General features: G+C 32.9%; 1 protein-coding gene across 1 annotated transcript in view; it reads left to right on the top strand.

The window, feature by feature from the left end:
- Positions 1-8,451, top strand: part of LOC100915406 (contactin-6) — a 415,511-nt gene extending 407,060 nt beyond the window's left edge. The window contains exon 22 of the mRNA XM_023498129.2: positions 7,762-8,451. Within this exon, the coding sequence (XP_023353897.2) occupies positions 7,762-7,862 (101 nt within the window). The 3' untranslated portion in view covers positions 7,863-8,451. The remainder of the gene's footprint in view (positions 1-7,761) is intronic.
- The last annotated feature ends 13,495 nt before the right edge of the window (positions 8,452-21,946 follow it).

Consider the following 21,946-nt stretch of genomic DNA (forward strand, 5'->3'; position numbering starts at 1 on the left):
TTTAGAGCACTTTTTTCATATATCTGGAAATGGTTTTAATTTCTTCATCTGAAAATTGTCTGTAAATATCCTTTAACCATGTACCAATTGGAGAATAGGTTGAGTTCTTATAAATTTGAGTCATTTCTCTATACATTTTAGAAACCAGGATTTTAACAGAACCCTTAAATAAACAAAAATTTCCCCAGCATATTATTTCCCTTTTCCTGTTGTCTGTATTGGTTTTATTTGTATAAAAGCTTTTAAACTTAACATAATCAAAATTATTTATTTTGTATTCAGTAATGTATTTCAGTTCTTTTTTTTTGTCACAAATTCCTTCCTTCTCCATAGTTCTGAGAAGTAAACTATCTTTTGTTCTTCTAATCTGCTTATAATATCACTCTTTATGGCTAAATCTTGAGCCCATTTCAGTCATATCTTGGTATATGATGTTAGGTGTGGGTCAATGTCTAGCTTCTGCCAAGAGTTTGTATTCTTGAAGAACTCACAGACAAATGGCATGAGGGGGACAACTTGCAAATCATATATAAAATCCATATTGTGGTAAATTGGAAATAACCAATAGGGGAAATATGCTAGAATTAAGGGGGAATTGGGAGTGCTTTATGTAGAAGGAGAGGTTTTATCTAAGAATTTATGGAATTCTGGACATTAAGGACTTATGGAATCCAATTGAACCAAGAGAAAGAGATGACAAGGAAAAACATTCCTATGGGGTAAGCCAACAAAAATTCTCTTAGTTGGAATTATCCTGTGAGAGGAAATTTAAAAAGACTAATGTCATTGGATCACAATGAGTCAGGAGTTACGAATGACTTTTTATCTCATTTTATTTGATACTGGAGTCAATAGGAAACCATTAGACTTGTCCTTTAGGAAGATAATTTTGTCAAACCATTCTCCAATTGATAAATGGTCAAAGGATATGGACAGACAATTCTCAGACGAAGAAATTGAAACTATTTCTAGCCATATGAAAAGATGCTCCAAATCATTATTAATTAGAGAAATGCAAATTAAGACAATTCTGAGATATCTGTCAGATTGGCTAGAATGACAAGGAAAGACAATGTGGAATGTTGGAGGGGATGTAGGAAAACTGGGACACTGATACATTGTTGCTGAAATTGTGAACACATCCAGCCATTTTGGAGAGCAATTTGGAACTATGCTCAAAAAGTTATCAAACTGTGTATTATACCCTTTGATCCAGCAGTATTACTTATATCCTTATATATCCCAAAGAGACATAAAGAAGGGAAAGGGACCTGTATGTGCAAGAATGTTTGTGACAGCCTTCTTTGTAGTGGCCAGAAACTGGAAACTAAGTGGATGCTAATCAATTGGAGAATGGCTGAATAAATTGTGGTATATGAATGTTGTGGGATATTATTGTTCTGTAAGAAATGACCAGCAGGATGATTTCAGAAAGGCCTGGAGAGACGTATATGAACTGATGTTGAGTGAAATGAGCAGGACAAGGAGATCATTATATACTTCAACAACACCACTATATGATGATCAATTCTGATGGATATGGCCCTCTTCAACAATGAGATGAAACAAATCAGCTCCAATAGAACAGTAATGCATTGAACCAGCTATACCCAGCGAAAAAACTCAGGGAAATGAGTGTGAACCTCTACATAGAATTCCCAATCCCTCTATTTTTGTCTGTATTGCCTGTATTTTTGATTTCCTTCATAGTTTAATTATACACTATTTCAAAGTCCAATTCTTTTTGTACAGTAAAATAACTGTATAGACATGTATACATATATTGTATTTAACATATACTTTAACATATTTAACATGTATTGGTCTACCTGCCATCTGGGGGAGGGGTTAGGGGAAGGAAGGGAAAAATTGGAACAAAAGGTTTTGCAACTATCAATGCTGAAAAATTACCCATGCATATATTTTGTAAATAAAAAGCTATAATAAAAAATGAGATCATTTTGACATTGGAATAGAAAATGAACTCTAGTTGGGAAAAGCTTATTATGTCCAGGAGACCAATCAAGAGGCTATTGCAATAGACCTGGCATGAGATAATTGTCTGTACCAGATTAATAGTAGTGTCAAAAGACAAAAGGAAGCATGTACAAAAATGTTACATAAGCAAAATCAGAAGGATTTGACAATAGATTAGATATGGGGTAAGCAAGAATGTTTAGTCAAGGAAAAATGGGATGAAAATACTCTCAACAGTAATAGGCAAATTAGATAGAGAGAAACTTTAAAGAGAAAAAAATGAATTTAATTTTGGATATTTTCAGTTTAAGATTTCAGCAAGATATCCAGATCAAGACATCTAATAGGCAGTGAGAGAAATTGAAAGTTGTAAGACTTTAGCATGATTAGAGCTTTCTATATAGATTTTATTATTGTCAGCATGGAGATAAAAATTGACTCCAGGAGAATTCATGCAATCACCAAATGAAATAATTTAAGAGAAGAGAAGAAGGCTCAATACAAAGCGTGGGGAAACAACTATGTGGTGCATGACATGAATGAAGATCTATCAAAGAATGTAAACTATAAGACAGAAAGGAAAGAGATACTATTTTGAAAACATAGAGAGAAGAGAATATGAGAAGAAGGTTATTGGAAATGCTAAAAAGAAGTCAAGAAGGATGAGGGCTGAGAAAGGCTATTATATTTGGCAAATAAAAGATAATTATTAATTTTGTATAAAGAAGTTTCGTTGAATGATCATGATGAAAACCAAACTCCAAAAAGTAGAAAGAAGAAGACATACCTATCAAAGAAGGAATCTTGACTACAAAATGGAGGAATAGCACCTCTTTGGAATTGATGGATAATCGTGAAAAGTTTTTTGTTTATTTATTTATTTGTTTTGTTTTCTTTAGTTTTTGAGCATGAGCATGTTTGTAGATAATAGAAAAACACTAAATGATAGATACAGATGAAAGAAGAAAAAACCTTGTAGAGAAAAAAGGCTTAAAATGGGATTACTTGTTCATGCAGGCAGGTCTTCTTAAGCTTTTCCTACTTGCAATTCCTTTTCACTTGGGAACTTTTTATATGATTATAGGTATATGATATGATAGGTATGATTATACCTATAATCATATAAATGGTATCCCCAGTTCTGGGTATAAAGGCATGTAAAATAAGCATGCAAACCCAACTTTTTTACTGATAATTATAATTTCACAATACTCACATTCAGTTACAAGAATATGTAAAAGTTTTTGTAACAGCCCTTTTTGTAGTGGCAAGGAATTGGAAACTGAATGTATGCCCATCAGTTGAAGAATGACTGAATAAGTTATAGTATAAAAATGTTATGGAATATTCTTATTCTATAAGAAATGATCAGCAGGATGATTTGGGAGAGCTATAGAGAGACATATGAATTTATGCTAAACGAAATAAGCAAAATTAAGAGAACATTGTTTACAGTAACAAGACAATAGTGTGCACTTGGTGCACTTGGCTCTTTTTAAGAGTAAGGTGACTTAAGATGATTCCAATGGCTTTGTGATGGAAAGTGCACTTGGCTCTTTTTAAGACTAAGGTGACTTAAGATAATTCCAATGGATTTGTGATGGAAAGTGCAATCCACATCTAGACAGGAGACTAGAAAGACTGAATAAAAATCAAAGCACAGTATTCTCACCTTTTTTTTTTTTTTGGTTGTTTATTGTTTGGTTTGTTTTTTTTCTTCTTATGTGTTTTTTTTTTTCCTTTTTGACCAGATTTTTCTTTCACAGTGTGATGGATATGGAAATATGTTTAGAAATATTGCACATGTTTAACCTATATTGGACTGCTTGCTCTCTTGCAGAAGGGAAAAGTAAGGAGAGAGGAAAAAAAAACTGAACACAAGCTTTTTCAAATGTGAACGTTGAAAACTATTTTTGCATGCATTTGGGGAAATGATATACTATGTAGAAGTAAAAAAAAAAAGAAGCTGGGATATAGAGAAATTTATCTTGGTATTAGAACAGTAACCTGTTCCTATAAGACATGAGTTAAATAAAGATACTAGAATGAAGAATCCAGACGGTGTGAATTGTGGAGAAGTGGAAAAAATGAAGCTCAAAAAATGGTCTCATTTTGTTTTCTATGAAGTATGAAGAAAGTTTATAGTATGTGAAGGTGGGTAGTAATATTTATCTTTTGTATACTTTGCCACCCAAAACTTCAATTTAGTATTTTTATATATGAACATTCGTGGAAATTCTGCCAGAATGAGTCGGTAGGCCATGATAAAATAATGTATAGTCTTTAATGAATTAATTTGCAGGCAACTAGAAACTCCTGATTCTAAAACATGAATGTCATGACCTTTCTTTTTGAAACGCTAGCATTTTTTAGTCTCTGTGGTATCTGATACTATTTACCACACTGCCAAGACAAACTTATAGCAATGAATTTTACCATCATTAATTCTGCTGGTTCCCACTAATTTTCTTATTACCTCTATGTGGATTTATCTCATGGTCCTGTCCTGGATATCCTTCTTGTTTTCTGTCTTCTTTGAAATGTTGTTGGTGTTATTAATGATGATCATGCAGACTCTATCAGCTCTAGTCAGTTCAAATATCCTCTATTCAGATAACTTCTAAATATATTTATCCAATTATATTATGTTTCCTGATCTATAGTTTCATTTCACTAATTACTTTAGCATTTATAATTATATATAGAGATATATCATAAGACTGAAAAAATACTGATAATTAATTATTTTCTTTCCTCCCATCTGAATTCATGTATGTAGCCAATCAGCTTGATTCCTATTTAGCTCAGAGGACCTGAATTCAGCATCCTTAACAGGAAGCATTAAAGGAATAAATAAATATAATGGATTTTCTCAGTTTTATTTTTCTTCATTTAATAAACAGACTTTATCCTTCCACATTAATAGAGGGAGGGGCTGAAGGAAAGAAAGGGAAGGAAGAATGAAAGAAAAAAATATTGAAAAGAGGAAGAGGGAAGAGAGAAAGAAAGAAACAGAAAGAAAGGAAGAGGGAAGGAAGGGGGAAGGGAGGGAGGAAGGGAGGAAAGAAGGAAGGAAGGAAGGAAGGAAGGAAGGAAGGAAGGAAGGAAGGAAGGAAGGAAGGAAGGAAGGAAGAAAAACAAATTTTGTTTTGTTTCACATATGCATAGACAAGCAAAACAAATTTCTTCAGTGGTCATTTCCAAAAGTGCATTTCTCCTTCTGCATCTTAAATCCATTACCTACCTTATAAGAAATAACATACTTCATCATTGGTTTTCATTGCATAGATCTAAATTCTTATGTCTTTCTGGGTTCTTTTTTCTTTACTATTCTACAATTTCTGTTCCCCTTTTACAGTATCAGTTTATACACATCTTCTTTGATTTCTTTGACTATTCTTTTGATCATTTATAATCCTTTCTCACAAAGCTAACAATTGAAATACCAAAAGAATTTTTTGGTCATGTTGGTCAAAAGTTTCAGGAGTTCTGTTTTGCTCTAAGACAAAGTGTAAACTTTTCTACTTGATTTTTATATCTTTTTATAACCCAACCTATTTCTTAACTACCTTCCAAGACACATTGCTTATTTTCCTCTTCAAAAAATTTTTATTCTCCTCAAATGTACCTACATGTAATTCCCCCTAAGAGAGAGTTCATCTCACACTCCTTCCCTTGTCATACTTTGTCCTCCATGTGTGGAGTATGTTTTCTACTTATAGCTATCTTATAGAATTTCTCCTTTAATGTATCGTACAAACATCATCTCTTGAATAAGTTATCTTAACTCCCTTTACAGGACACTGCTAATGTACTCACCACAATTAAAGTTTGCATCTATTTTGAATTTACTATTCCTTGCATTTGTTGACTGTCTCTAAGAGACTGTAATTTCCTTGGATAGGTAAATTTTCCACTTTTGTCTTTTTTATTCACAAAAGCCTATCAGGTTGCTTCAGCGATATAATAGGTACTTTGAAATCATTTTAAAATGAAGGAATGATAAAAAGGGTTAATTTTTCCTTGGTATTTTTTCTATAGAACTAAGTCCTTTTCATTTCTAATTCATAATTTGTTTCTTTATATTTCAAAGTTTTGTCTCTTATACTTCACCATCTTTATGCCAGTTTATATTTTATGAATATTACTTTTTATGAATGTTTATGAATATGAACATTTGTTCTACAAGCTGGTACATTTCAGACAATTTTGATATTTCCTCAAAACATTGGGGAATAAAACAATGCAAGTTGAGGGAGAGATTTAATCATTTTTTTTCAGTGGCAGTACTATTAAAACTGAAAGCTTTTTTTCTATATTACCAAAAATTCAGTTGATTGAAACTTAAAAAAAGTTTTAATGATACTTCAAACTGTAATAAACCTGACCTGAGTTGAATGGAGATGCTTGGGACAAGCTAGCAAAATTGACATAACAAGTCATCAAATAAATTTCTGATTTTTTTAATGGAAATTCAGCAAATCTGGTGAGATAACAATAATAAAAAATACAGTAACATATTGGAAGTAGAACAGGGAAAAATGTCAAATTTCTTCTTTCCATTCCTTAAGTTTTTCATTTATGATCATAAAACAGTAAATTGGAAAACCATTCCTCCTTTATTTTTTATCATTTCCCCAAAATACTTTCCATTACTAGAAGAAGAAAAAATATGTATTGTAGTTTTCTAGAACAGTAGAATCTTGGAAAAGTAATATGATCCTAGTGCATTTTTGGGGAAAAAAGGAGAAATTAACTGATTTAAGCTTGACAGCTCAAATTCTGAGAATTCTTATCCTGAATATGGCTGTCCCAGGGTCAAATCCATCACTCACCTCTTTAAATGAAAATGAGAAATAGTGCAAAGGTTCAATGATCTTGAATTTGTAAACAATGTGCTAAAATCTAAAATGATCAATATCATTAACCCATCATTCTCTTCATCTTTAGGAAACAGAAGGAATCTAATTAGTCAATCAAAAAACATTTATAAAGCCTCTTCTTTGCATGAAGCTATGTATCAACAGATTGGAATAAACAAACACTGAATGATATGATCCATAATCACAACTCCCTATTATATTTAATAATAAACATCAATGGTAAACATAAAAATTAAGAAAAAGAGGGTAAATAGGCCTATGCAGAGCTCATTTCCCAGAATGGCTACAAATGGAGAAATGTTCTTAATGTATTATCATATTCTACCAATGAGAATATTCTATACCTCCTGATGTGCAAATTAACCAACCCCATAGATTTGAATGTAATTTGAAGATCTTCAGCTCTTCTTCATTTACTTATTGTATTATTGTTGATGATGATTACTTCCACAGACCAATGCAACTTAATTAATAAATGGTCTTCTTTGTTTGGCATACTTCAATGACAGAATTTCAGATAATAAAGCATTGTGTTGTGATAGATAGATAGATAATTGATATAACTACATATATAGATATATAGACATAGATGTACAGATAAATGGTTTTATGAATAGATGGTAGAAATGAATTCATGGAACGATTGATGCTTACATAAATATTAGATTGGTAGGAACATGGACAGATGGATTAATTAGATAGATGATATGCATATTTTAAGTAATAATAACTTTTTAAAAATTCCAGGAGAAAGTGCACAAACCTAATAATCATATATAAAAATTAAATTATTTGTTAAAAAAGTGAATTCATTTAAGAATATTTGTTGAATTAATGTAATGACTTCTTTCTGAGTTACTTTTATTTTTATTTTATTTTACTTTTTTTTTTATTTTTCTAGGTTTAAGTTCTGGAGGAATGCATATTTCAGAACCTAGAGTCAATTTCCTGTCAGCTGTCATTGTGATTTTGGATTGTTTTACAGCTGTGTCACTTCAATGATAAATGAAACCATAAACCATCTTGGACTTCTGAAAGCAAAGTGTTCCACAATTGGCTACACTTCAGTTGTCACAGTAAACATTTTTGATAAAGACTTCCATGGAATGAAATGAATTAGACATTGTTCATACCGTGTAAATATCTCTGATGCACTGATATAGTGATTTTAAGCAACTTTGAATGTGGAAATACCTATGTGAATAAAGCTTTTGAATGATGCTGAAATTGTGCTATGATATTATAACTACAGTAACTTTTAAAACAGTTTTAAGAGTGTTTATAAATCTTTACAAGTAGATTGGGATGATCCCAATTGGGATGATGGTCATGATAAATGAGATAAAATTGCTTGTAAAAACAGTAACTGAGATGTGGATTTTTATTTGCCTCCTTCCTTGATGTAATATGATATTCTTACTATGCTTGGAAAGGAAATAAAGGTTATTTGTTTATGATCAAGTTTTATTTATTTATTTAAATCAAGATATCATCCAAAGAAATGATGCATTCTGTGTCTTTTAACAGATGACTTTCTTTTGAGAGGAAAATATTAGAAATTATTAGAATTACAAATGGATTCATGATCATTGTTTTTTTTCCTGAGATTTTATATATATAATATACATATATATGTGTATAATATATATATATATATATGTAATCCTTTATAATGCTTTTTTCTTTATTAACAATGGGGGAAACATCAGCTCACCACAAAATGTTACTAATTATACATTTAATTCATTTTACTTCAAAGCTCTTATATAGGACATAACCCATAGGCAAATCACTTTGATTCAAGAAACATCCAGTTATAAGCTAGGATAAAAAGAAAAGAATACAATTTAGATGACTTTCTATATCTTCAAAATTTAGACAATGAGATTTAGTAGTTTTCCACCAATGGGTTATTCTGAGAATAAAGTACAATGAATAGCATGCTACTTTTCTAGTCAATTGTAATGGTCTTCTGAGCTGGAAATGGTTTTGGTATTCTCTTAGTATTGCCAGACAACTAGCACCATATCTTCTACATGCTTTGTGCTTGATAGATATTTGTTACTAAAGTAAGAGTAGAAGAAATTGTGCTCAGATCAGGAGACATAACATCGGACACAATATGGAAACAGTTAACTAAATGAAAATGTAAGCAAAATAATGCAAATTTCAAGAAAAGAGATCGCTTACATTTGAGGACTATCATAAAAGTTTTCAGGTAGCACCCCACCTATGATAAATAATTCCAATTTTTTTAAATATGTTCCATATTTTACTGGGGATGGGGATGGGAGGACATGTATTAGGGATTCTTGGAAACTGACACCAATTTACATCGTGTTGAGCTGTTATATGTAATCTAGATGCAGCATCACTATTGCAAGATGGAGTGGGCTAAACATTTATTAACTGCTTATTGTGTGACAGAAATTGTGTTTAGATCTTTTATTACAAATATTATTTCATTTGATCCTCACAACAACACTGGGAGATATGTGCTATTGTTATCCCATTTATACAATTGAACAAACTGATACAAGGCAGCTAGGACATGCAGTGGATGAAGTGCCAAGCTTAAATTCATGAGTTCAAATTAGCCACAGACCATTACTAGTTGTGTGACTCTGGTCAAGTCACTTCACTCTGTTTGTCCCAGTGTCTTTATGTGTTAAATGAAATAGAGAAATATATGACAAACCCACACCACTATTTTTGCCAAGAAAACCCTAAATGAAATCGTGAAGAGTCATGGAATGACTGGGGAAAAAAAATGCACTGAGTTTGAGATTAATTGACTTGGCCAGGGTCACACTGCTAATATGTGTCTGAGATTGGATTAGAATGAATAGCTTCCCGACTTCAGATTCAGTGCTCCCCCTACTGTACCATCCACTCCTAGGTGAGTTATTCAGTCAACTAGCATTTATTAAATACCTAATATGTGCTAGTTATAATGGTAAAAAAAAAAAAATCTGTCTGAATACACTGACCATTAGCTCTTGAATAAAGAAAAGAAGAAATCATATTAATTTAGTTAAAAATATTTTTAAGAGTTGCCTAATGAGAATAACATGTTATAGCATATCAAGATCAAGATGTAGACTATGAAGACATAGCTTTAATCTTGATTGTGTTAATTTCCTGTTTGTTATATGTTATATCTCCTTTACACACTGGATAGTACAGCCAAAGTTGGTTACTCCCTGACACTTATATCACAACTCCTTACCATGACATTATATGGGCTAATTGAATATTTAAAATGTATTCTCTCTTCTACCATTTAGAATGCCATTAAGTTGATCTTAAAAGATCAACTTAAAAGTGTTTTCCTACATAAGCTCTCCTCTACCCAGATGCAATTCTCTTACAATAAATTATCTTTTATTTACGTTTTTATATTTTGTAGGTATTATGTATGTTTCATATATGTGTTGATTCTCTCCAAAAGAAAGTCTCTTTAGGAAAGGAATAGCATTTTTGTTTGTTTGTTTTGTATTCATAGTGCCTGCCACGATAGCAAGATACAAAGAAGGTGCTTAGGACATCCATGTTGAGGTACTGATTCTGTTATTTGGTTAATTCTTAGGGCAATTCACCTGCTTTATCTGAGGCTCAGTTTCCTCTTTTGTAAGATCATGTCCTAGAACTGTGTGGTCTCTAATTTCCTCTCCAGTTCTCAATTCATGAATATGTGTTATATTCAATAGGTACTCTTTCTCTAAACTCTAAGACATTTGGTACGTTTGGGAGGCGTGCCCAGTTTATATAAGATTAATGTCTAGGTAAATCATAATATTTACAAAATCGCTCATTTATTTAAAAAAAAGTTATTGTGTAAGATTTTCCCATACCTTTCAATGAATTCCGGCCATCACTCAATAAGGTAGGAAGCATAGAACATGGGGATTGGTCACATGGTTTGGAATTTCTCCACATAAGCTTCTATCTATCTATATTACATCTATTTCACTGAAGAGATGGTTTATATAGCATTTTAAAGAGACAGGAATGGAAGGAAAGAAACATTTACAAGGAAAATTCCAGAAAGTACAGAATCTTTGAATTGGAAGGACCTACAATGCTCTCCAGGATTTCTTTGCAAATAGAGGCCCATAGTGGTTAAGTGTTTTTTTTTTTTTTTTTTTTTTTTTTTTTCCAAGGGAAACCCAGATTTGGAAAGGAGATATTTGTATACTTAGTCCAGTAAATTTATTACAATGCAATTCAATTCAACAAGTTCCTTTGAGCAACTATTTTATGTATGCTATTATTTGAGGCAGTGGCAAAATAAAAACAAAAATAAAATATGTTCTATCATATATCGAGTATTTATATTTTACTTATTCAAAAAAGTACATCAAATTAAAGGAATCTGAAACTTTTATGTCACTTCTACTGCATATGGTATCATCCCACTTACATCTTTAAAACTGAAATAAAATGATTTTAAAAACTGAACATTTTAATATTTTATAAACTATAGAGAAAATGAAATATAACACCAAAAATCTAGTTAGGCTCAAGGATTGAGACAAATTTAAAATGTTTGGGGTTCTTGTAAAGACATAGCCATAGTCGGCAACAAATGGACAACTGCTGGCCAAGCTTAGAAAATTGTCCTTTGACTGGATAGGTTGTCAAGTAAATAGTAGCCCTCCTATGCCTCAGATTTTGATTATTTCCCTGTGGAATAAAACAAATGGCCAGTATGAAAAAATGGACATCAAGCAAGCTAGCTATATTAACAACCCCATGACAGCAGCACATAAATACTAATTAGGTAGACTATCTGTGGCACATGATTAAAACTGGTTGTTTGTTCCAATATTAGGTTGTTGAAGATGAAAAGGCATGGAAAAGTGATAGGCAGGAATTCTGGCACAAAGGATAAATTCAGAACTGAGTTTGTTGAAAGGGTAGTCAGTCCCAGTCAAATGTAGCCATGCCTATAGAAATTCAACCGTGAGTCCTATGGAATTAGTTAATTATTTCCTAAATGTCTTAAGTGTCTACTTTCTGCTGATCCTTAAGAAACATAAGAATTAAAATGGTTCCAACATTGGGACTGCATGTTCTGTTTCAATATAGCAAAATATACACTAAACAACACAATCAGGATGTATAAAGTTTCACCTACACTCTTTTTGCCTAAAGAAGGAAAGGCAACTTACTTCAGTAGTTTTCTCAAGAAAACACTATCGACAATTCAGTCCATGAAATCATGAAGATTTAGACACAACTGAATCAACTGGACTACAATAACAAAAATTAAGATCAATTTATGAGGTGAAGGTGCCACACTAATAACTATTGGATGAAAGTAAGCTTTTATTTAAGCATTTGAATTGAGCCTTAAAGGGATCCAGTGATGCTTTAAGGTGAAGTTAAAAAGAGAATACATTATGTATGCTGAACAGTCTGACCAAAGACATGAAGATAGGAGATTTAATGTCTAATATTGGAAGTGTATGTAGACTTATTTATGTTAAAAATAGAACATAGAGCAGGAAATTAAGTACAATAGACCTGAGAAGGTAGGTTAAACCAGATTGTAAAGAGGTTTTTTTTTTTTTTTTTTTTTTTGTGTGTGTCAAATAGAGAAGTTCAGATGGTTATTCTAGAGATAGTAGAGAATTATTAGAGTTTCTTGGGTAGGGGAGTGATTGATTGTGTCAGTCTCTGTATCTTAGTAATTTCACTTTAAATTGTGGAAAGACAAAAGCCTGAAGAAAGAATTGGGAGTTGTTGCCATCATCCAGATGAGGTCCTCAACTAGGGTAATTTTCTTTTATGTAAGTGGAAAGGAAAGGTTAAATGCAAAGAAATATCAGGGAGTTAGAATTAGTAAAACCTGACAGCTGATTGGATTTTGGAATTACAGAGAGGGAGAAGTCAATGCTGATGCAAAGTTTTTGAACCCAGATAAATGAAAAGATGATGGTACCCTCAATACAGAGTTATTGGAAACTTCAGATTAAGGAAGGTTTAGGAGAAAGATAGTGCTGTTTTTAAAATAGAACAAGAACTAAAATCGATCTCCTAGATCATCTTGTTCTAATTCCTAATTTAACAGGTGAAAATAACGTGTTTAAGATGACTAAAAGATATAGGGTTTGATACACATACACACACATTATATAGTTAGTGATAAACCATTGGGAATTTGACTATTACTGCATGTAGAAGTAATTGGCACAGAGTTGTGACTTGAATACATGGAAGAGAGAGTATAAAGTGAACATTTAAAGAAAGAGAAGAGAAAATGGTTCAGGAAAGAAATATAGAGTACACATAGAAAGCAAGATATGCATGATGATTAAGCAAAGTAGTATGAGAAAAAAATGTCTATTGTCCATTGTCCCCAACCTCTGGTTATCTTTAAACAATCATTGGAGATGTTGATTAGCATATCTTTAATCAGATCTGAGACTTGGTCTGCCAGGTATTCCATCTGGTTTCTCTTTGATCCCCACATTTGAGCACCTGGCACTTTCTCTTTTTCATCCCTTCCTCTCAGTTCCCATCTTATTTTCCTGAGAAAAGCCAATGATTATATTTCCCCTATAAAAAAGTCTTTATGATCAAGGTTTTTGCTAAGTTCTTTAGGAGACTAAACCCATTATGAAATGTTCTCTTTCTCTCCCTCATAGTGCTTTCCTTTTTAAAAAAAAACACTTTTCTCCTTATTCTAGCTCACTCTGGTTAGTCTGCTAAACTCCCTTATGGATCTAACCTGCCAGTTGATGACATATTTCTTTAATAAATTCTTGCAAATTCCTTTCCTTTTTTAATCATAACCTCTCCCAACTCTTTTATATTTGCCATTCCTGATGCCTATTTTACCTCTTATTGTCTATAACCTTTTCTTCGAAATAAAACTGCCTTTTCCAACAAAAATGGCCAATGTGAATTTGTTATCTGTTTATTTCAAAGTAGGTATTCATCCCCAGACTTCATCAATTCTTGTTGGGATCCAAGTCCTAGAATCAGGCCTCTTGTGCTTATTCTTATCTTGAGATTTAGAATCCAGTTATATTTGTGAGCAATTAAAATAAGAAAACAACAAGTAAATTGCATTTTCACATACAACACAATAAGCTCTATTTATATACCTATCTTTATTGAACTAAATCATCTCCCTGAAGTGGAATGAACTAATAATACCGATTGCATAAGAAGGGATTCAGCAGGATTGCTAAAATAGCTATAAAAATTCCTTAAGAGGGAAGACAGGGCACTAAAGCCAAGTGAGGGCAGTACTGGTTTAAGAATGGAGGCAGCAGCCTACTCACTCAGCACATTTCAGGAGAACATTTTGATTGCCTTTCTCTGTTCCTTCATATTGAGGAATGGTTGATCTCTTTGTTGACCCAGTACATCACTCTCTTGAAAATGAAAACTATCTTCAATCCCTTTTGGAAAAAAAGAAAATCACTAAAGGTTGAAAAGAATCAGAAAAGAAAGTGGAGCAAAGGGGACAGCATGTGTTAAACCAGTTCAATCCAAAAAGGGCATATTAAGTTTCTATTTCCAAAGCCCTCCACCATAGGTTACAAATACAAAAAACAAAATTCAAAATAACCCCTACCCTTCAGGAGCATAATATTTGTGGAATAGGGAACATCTGTTCCCAGCACCTTTATTTGTCTAAATAAAGGAAAGATAATTTAATGAATAAGAGAGCAATGCCTATTGGGTGGAGCCAAGGATTCCCAGAGGCAGAATTGATAAAGGAGTATATTACATTCCTTTATGAACTCAAGGAAGAGCAGATGGAGTAGAGTGTTAAGTTTAGTGAACTGCCAGTAGCTTTGTTTTGTTTTGCTTTGCATTTCTTACTGAAATGGAGAAGAGAAATGTGAAGTAAATTATACTAAGTGGATAGAGTATGAAATAAATGCCACAAGCAGCTGAATTCAAAACTTTCCTGAGTGACCTGGTAGCTATATGAACATGGTCAAATATGCTCTCTCTGTGATTCAGTTTCTTCACCAACACTCAATCACAAGAATTTAGTCATTTACTGTTTAACAGATATCATATTGAATAAAAAAGGCGAAAAATCACATACCATGCCTCAATTTCCATTATAATGAGGACTCATTCTCTCTCTCTCTCTCTCTCTTTCTCTCTCTCTCTCTCTCTCTTATTCTTTCTCCCTCCATCTCCTTCTTTCTGTCTCTCTGTCTCTGTCTCTGTCTTTGTCTCTCAGTTTCTCCCTCTCTCTCTCTCTTTTTCTGCCTCTGTATCTCTCTTGCAATCTGTCTCTTTTTCTCTGTCTGATTTTCTCTGTCTTTCTTCTCTTCGTTATGTGTTGTTTCCCTCTATTTGACTGTGAGCTTCTGAACAGACAGCATTTTTTGTCTGCTTTCCTTTCTTTGTATCTCTGTTACTTAGAACAATGTTAAGCAGTGGAAATTTGATGAGTGTATTCATTGATAAACAACTGTCTCTCTCCATGTATTCATATACACATGTATACAAACATGTAAATGTATTCATGTGTATATATTTTAAATTGAAGGTAATCTTAGAGGAAAAGAATTAATCTTAAAGGGGATTGGGAAAGACTTTTTACAGAAGATGGTATTTTATTGAGAACATAAAGAAAACCAAGTAAGCTAGAACACAGAGATAAAAGCATGTAAGACAGACATTGAAAATGAACAAAGTTGGGAGATGGAGTTTCTTTTTTAAAGAAAATCAAGGCAGCCATTATCAGTTAAAAGCAAAAGGGAATGCTTCTCTTCCACCATCCCTCCACCAGGACCTAAGTTAATTGATTAAATCAAAAAATCCATACTTCTTGAGAGCATGGTAGAATTTGCTTGAATTTTGAGAACCATGAACAAAATTGGGATTAGCCACATTTTTCCTGTTCTGGAACCTTTCTTTTAAATAGTAGTATATGTCCTATTTTACAAACTACCATGATTTATTACTTTAGTTGAACTGTTGATTTTTCTTTCTTTGTTTTCTGATTCTTTGCTAGATAAGAGGACCCATTTTATGGGAATTGGGCCTGAAATCCACAAGACCTGAAGTCATATATAGTTGTGTGATGTTGGGAAAGTTATTTAATTATCTCAGCCTCAGTTTCCAAATCTGTGAAATGGGAATAATAATAGCAATTGTTTTCTAGGATTGTCATGAAGATAAAATCTGATGATACTTGTATAATATAATATTGCATAAATCTTAAAGTACTATACAAATGCTACTATTATTATAATGATGTGTAAATAGCACATAGTTGCATATATTATCCAAAATTTTAATTTTCCTTACTACATTCATCTTTATATTCTATATTAACTTTTGTGGGGCTTTTAATGCTCTAATCCAGTTTATTAGCTATATTTACAGCTATGATTTGATAAGGATACCATCTAAAACTATATCTTAATAACTATTTGACATTAAACTGCTTAGGCTTTACATATTTCATGAGTCACTCCACTAGACATCTCCTTCCAAAAAGCAATAGAATCCATATTCACTTTCCAAAGAAATCATAAAAAAGGGAAAAGAACCCACATATACAAAAAATGTTTATAGCAGCTCTCTTTGTAAAAGGAAAGAATTGGGTATTGAGATGACCATCAGTGGGGGAATGGCTGAATAAGTTATGGTACATGAATGTAATGGAATATCATTGTTGTATAAGACATGATAAGTATACTGAATTCAGAAAAATAATCTGGAGATATTTACATGAACTGATGCTTAGTGAAATGGGCAGAATGAGCAGAACATTGTATCCAATAACAACTATTGTGCAAACATCAACTTTGATAGAATTTAACTCTTCTGAGCAAGACAACGATTTAAGAAAATTCCAGGGGGCGGAGCCAAGATGGCAGAGAAGCACATGCGACTTTCTAAGCTCTTCTCTTACCCTCGTTATCAATATTATATCGAGCCTCAAAAATAGTCTTGACTGCTACAATTCGTAAAGATAAGAATTAGAACAACTCACCAGCCGAAAAAAATCTGCAGTCTCGCCAAAAAAAGGTTGGTTCCGGGGCCAGGGGGGAGATCAGCACAGACGGGGAGAGAAATTAGGTTCCTAGGAGAGCCTCAAACCGAAAGTGAAAGCACAGATCTCAGCACAAGCTCCCAGCCCCAACCCGCAGTACAGGGCTTTTCCTTGGGGCAGCTGTGATCCTGCACAGCAGGAGGACACAGCCCGGGTTAGCCTCCAATCTGTGCAGTGGGGAGCTCGGCTTGGGGCCATAGAGCTTTTCCAGGGCCGATATGCATCAGACAGAGACTCTGGGGCAGACTTCGGGGCATTCTGCAGTCTGCTGTCAGCTGCTAATACACATAGTCCCACAAGAGGCTCCGGCCTGGGGCAGTGACACTTTCACCCCTTAGTCTCTAGCCAAGGGCAATCGCTAACCCACACAGCCCAACTGGGCACTTCAATAGCTCGCCGGCTGGAATCCACTTGCTGTTGGGGAAGGAAAACCTCACCGACACTTCCCATACCCAGAGCCAGAAATCGGTTTACATCTCCCTGTCTGCAGAGGAAGTTGGTAACCCCCTTGCCTAGGAGGCATACCCCAAAAGGCTTTAAAACAAGAATAAAAAGATGAAAGAACCATCCACACTTCTATGCAGAAAGAGCAAGGTCAGCAAACCTGAAGAGACCCTCAAAAAACAAAAAGGCATCAGACCTTCCTCCTTACATGATGCTCCAAGAAGAGACCATTAAAGTCCAAAAGAGAGTTAGAAAAAATGGGAAAGGAAAGAAAGCCTTACAAGAGCAACAACTCCCAAATACAATTGGAAAAGTTAAAAAACCCAGAAGGCAGGGAAACAAAATTGGTGAATGAAAAAAAAAAAACTTGTGAAAGTAAGAATTGTGAATTGAAAAATAAAAATTCACTAGAAAGTAGCATTGTGAATTGGAAAAGACAAAAACTCAAGAAAGTAGGATCGGAATTGGAAAAGACAAAAACACCAAGAAAAAGTAGGATCTGTAATTGAAAGAAAAATAATTCACTAAAAAAAAATTAGTGAAATGGAAAAATTCCACAGACCAAAACAAACATTTAAAAACTCAATTGACATATACAGAAAGAAGAAAAAGCTAATGAAAAAAATTCTTTAAAAATTAGAACTGAACAAATGAAACAACATTCATTGAGACAGCAAGAATCAGTCAACAAAACCAAAAAATGACAAACTGAAAAAACCATGAATTATCTATCAAAACACAGACTTGAAAAGATCTAGGAGAGATAATCTGAGGATATTGGACTTCCAAAACCATGATGAAAAAAAGACCTAGATACTATTTTACAAGAAATCATCAAAGAGAACTGCCCAGATGTAATAGAATCAAAAGGTAAAATAGGCATTGAAAAATTATGAACACCTTCTGAAATAAACCCTAAAATAAAACCCCAAAAGGAATATTGTGGCCCAATTTCAAACTATCAGATTAAGGAAAAATCTTACAAGCAGCAAAAAAAACATTTAAATACCGAGGTGCCACATTAAGATCACCCAAGATCGCTGCCTCTACATTAAAGGAAAGAAAGGCCTGGAATCTATTCCGAAGCGCAAAGAAACTGGATGCAGCCAAGAATAACCACCCAGCTAAGCTGAGCATTTTCTTCCAGGAAAAATGACATTTAATGAAACAATGAATTCCATTTGTTTCCTGAAGAAACCAGAACTAAATAAAAAATTTGATTCCAACCATAGAACTCAAAGATCAGAAAAATAAAAATAACTTTAGAATTGTATTTCTGTTGTGGATATACAAAAAGAATACATGTATAATTGTTGTACTGATATAACATAAAAAGGAATAGATATGAAAAAGGATGATGGAAATAAGGTGGAAGGAGGGATAAAAGAGGAAACCACATCCCACAAAGAGGCAAAGGAAAATTATCATATCTGAGGGAACTTAGAGAGGGAGGAACATTGGTAATCTTACTCTCATCAGAGTTGGCTCAAAGAAAATAATGACATTTGTTTTAGAGAAAATTTTTCTCCCCATTAAAACGGGGAGAGGAAAGGGAAAAGAAAAGAAAATAAGGGAAGGAAAGGGAAAGACTCCAAAGGGGAGGGAGGGATTATAAAGAGGATAACATCTGATACAAAGGGTACATAAGTTTAAAAGGGGAAAGAGGTTGGGGAGCAAGAATAAAGTAAAGCTAATCTGGGGTTATTAGATGGCAGAAATACAGATTTAGTAATTCTAACCTTAAATGAATGGGATGAATTCAAAAAGGAAGGCAGATAGAGACTGGATCAAAAGTCAGAACCCTACAATATTTGTTTACAAGAAACACATTTAAAGCAGGAAGATACATATAGAGTAAAGGTAAAAGGCTGGAGCAAAATCTATTATGCTTCAGGTGAAGTAAAAAATCAGGGAGCTTATCCTTATCTCAGATCAAGCAAAAGTAAAATTGATCTAATTAAAGAGATAAGGAAGGAAACTAATCCTGCTAAAGGGTAGCATAAACAACACAATATCAATATTAAACATATATGCACCAAGTGGTATGGCATCCAACTTCCTAAAGGAGAAGTTAAGAGAGTTGCAAGAAGAAACAGACAACAAAACTGTAATATAGGAGATCTCAACCTTGCACTTCAGAATTAGACAAATCAAACCACAAAACAAATAAGAAAGAAATTAAAGAAGTAAATAGAATATTAGAAAAATTAGGTATGTTGGATCTTTGGAGAAAATTGAATGGAATAGAAAGGAATATACTTTCTTCTAGCAGTTCATACAACCTATTCAAAAATTGACCATATATTAGGACATAAAGACCTCAAAAATTAAATGCAAAAAGCAGAAATAGTAAATGCTTTCTTTCAGATCATGATGCAATAAAAACTACATTCAACAAAAGTTAGGGGAAATAGACCAAAAAGTAATTGGAAACTAAACAATCTATCTTAAAGAATGATTGGGTGGCAGCAAATTATAGAAAATAATAATTTCATTCAAGATAATGACAATGATGAGACATCATACCAAAATTTGTGGGATGCAGCCAAAGCGGTAATAAGAGAATTTTATATCCTTAGAGGCTTCTGAATAAAAAGAGAAAGAAAAGATTAATGAATTGGGCTTGCAACTGAAAAAACTAAAAAAGACCAAATTAAAACCCCATTCCAATACTAAATTGGAAATTTCTAAAATTAAAAGGGAGAAATTAAAAATATTGAAAGTAAAAAAAAACTATTGAACTAATTAATAAAACTAAGAGTTGGTTCTATGAAAAAGCCAATAAAATAGATAAGCCTTTTGGTAAATCTGATTAGAAAAAGGAGGGATGAAAATGAAATTATAGTCTTAAAATGAAAAGGGAGAACTTTCCCAATGAAGATGAAATTAGAGAAATAATAAGGAGTTATTTTGCCCAACTTTATGCCAATAAATTTGATAACCTAAGTGAAATGGATGACTACTTCCAAAATACAGACCCCAGATAACAGAGGAGGAAGTAAATTGCTTGAATAGTCCCATTTCAGAAAAATAGAACAGGCAATTAAACAACTCCTAAGAAAAAATCCCCAGTACCAGATGGATTTACATTGAATTTACCAAACATTTAACGAACAATTGGCCCCAATGCTATATAAATTATTTGATAAAATAGGGAAATGAAGGAGTCCTACCAAATTCTTTCTATGACACAGACATGGTACTGATACCTAAACCAAGGTAGGCTGAAAACAGAGAAAAAAAATTATAGACCAATCTCCCTAATGAATATTGATGCTAAAATCTTAAATAAGATATTAAAAAAGACTACAGAAAATCATCTCCAAGATAATACATATGATCAAGTAGGATTTATACCAGGAATCAGGCTGGTTTCAATATTAGGAAAACTATCAATATAATTCGCCATTTAATGACCAAATTAAAAAACCATATGATCATCTCAATAGATGCAGAAAAGCATTTGATAAATCCAACATCCATTCCTATTAAAACACTTGAATATATAGGAATAAATGGACTTTTCCTTAAAATAATCACAGCATCTATTTAAAACCATCAGTAAATCATATGTAATGGAGACAAACTGCAACCATTCCCAATAAGATCTGGAGTGAAACAAGGTTGCACCCTATCACCATTACTATTTAATATTGTATTAGAAACACTAGCTATAGCAATAAGAGGAGAAAGAGATTAAAGGAGAAGAATAGGCAATGAGGAAGCCAATTATCACTCTTTGCCGATGACATGATGTATACTTAGAGAACCCCAGAGATTCTAGCAAAAGTTATTAAAAATCCACAACTTTAGCAAAAGTTGCTGGTTATAAATAAACCCACATAAAGTCATCAGCATTTTATATCACTAACAAAATCAACAGTCAGAGTTACAAAGAGAAAATTCCATTTAAAGTAACTACCGATAATATAAAAATATTTAGGAATCTATCTGCCAAGGGAAAATCAGAAACTTTATGAGCAAAATTACAGACCCCTTTTCACACAAATTAAGTCTGATCTAACCAATTGGAAAAATATCAAATGTTCTTGGATAGGGCGAGCAAATATAATAAAGATGACAATATTACCTAAACTAACTAAATAAATATATTTAGCGCTATACCAATCAGACTCCCAAAACTATTTTAATGACCTAGAAAAAATAACAACAAAGTTCATATGGAAAAAAAAGGTCAAGAATTTCAAGGAATTAGAAAAAAAATCAAATGAAGGTGGCTTACTTACCAGATCTAAAATTTATTATAGAGCAAAGCAGTTACCAAAACTATTTTGGTATTGGCAAAGAATAATTAGTTGGATCAGTGGAATAGATTAGGTTCAAGGATAAACAGTCAACAAAATAGCAACCTAGTCTTGACAAAACCCTAAATCCCAGCTTTGGATAAGAACACTGTTTGATAAAAATTGCTGGGAAAATTGAAACTTATATGAGAAACAGGCATTGATCCATACTTAACGCCGACACAAAGATAAAGGTCAAAATGGGTTCAGACCTAGGCATAAAGAATAAATTATTAATAAATTAGAGGAAAAAGGATAGTTTACCTCTCAGACTTGTGAAGGGAAGGTCCTTATGA

Source organism: Sarcophilus harrisii, chromosome 1 (assembly GCF_902635505.1).
Source record: "Sarcophilus harrisii chromosome 1, mSarHar1.11, whole genome shotgun sequence".
NCBI lineage: Eukaryota > Metazoa > Chordata > Mammalia > Dasyuromorphia > Dasyuridae > Sarcophilus > Sarcophilus harrisii.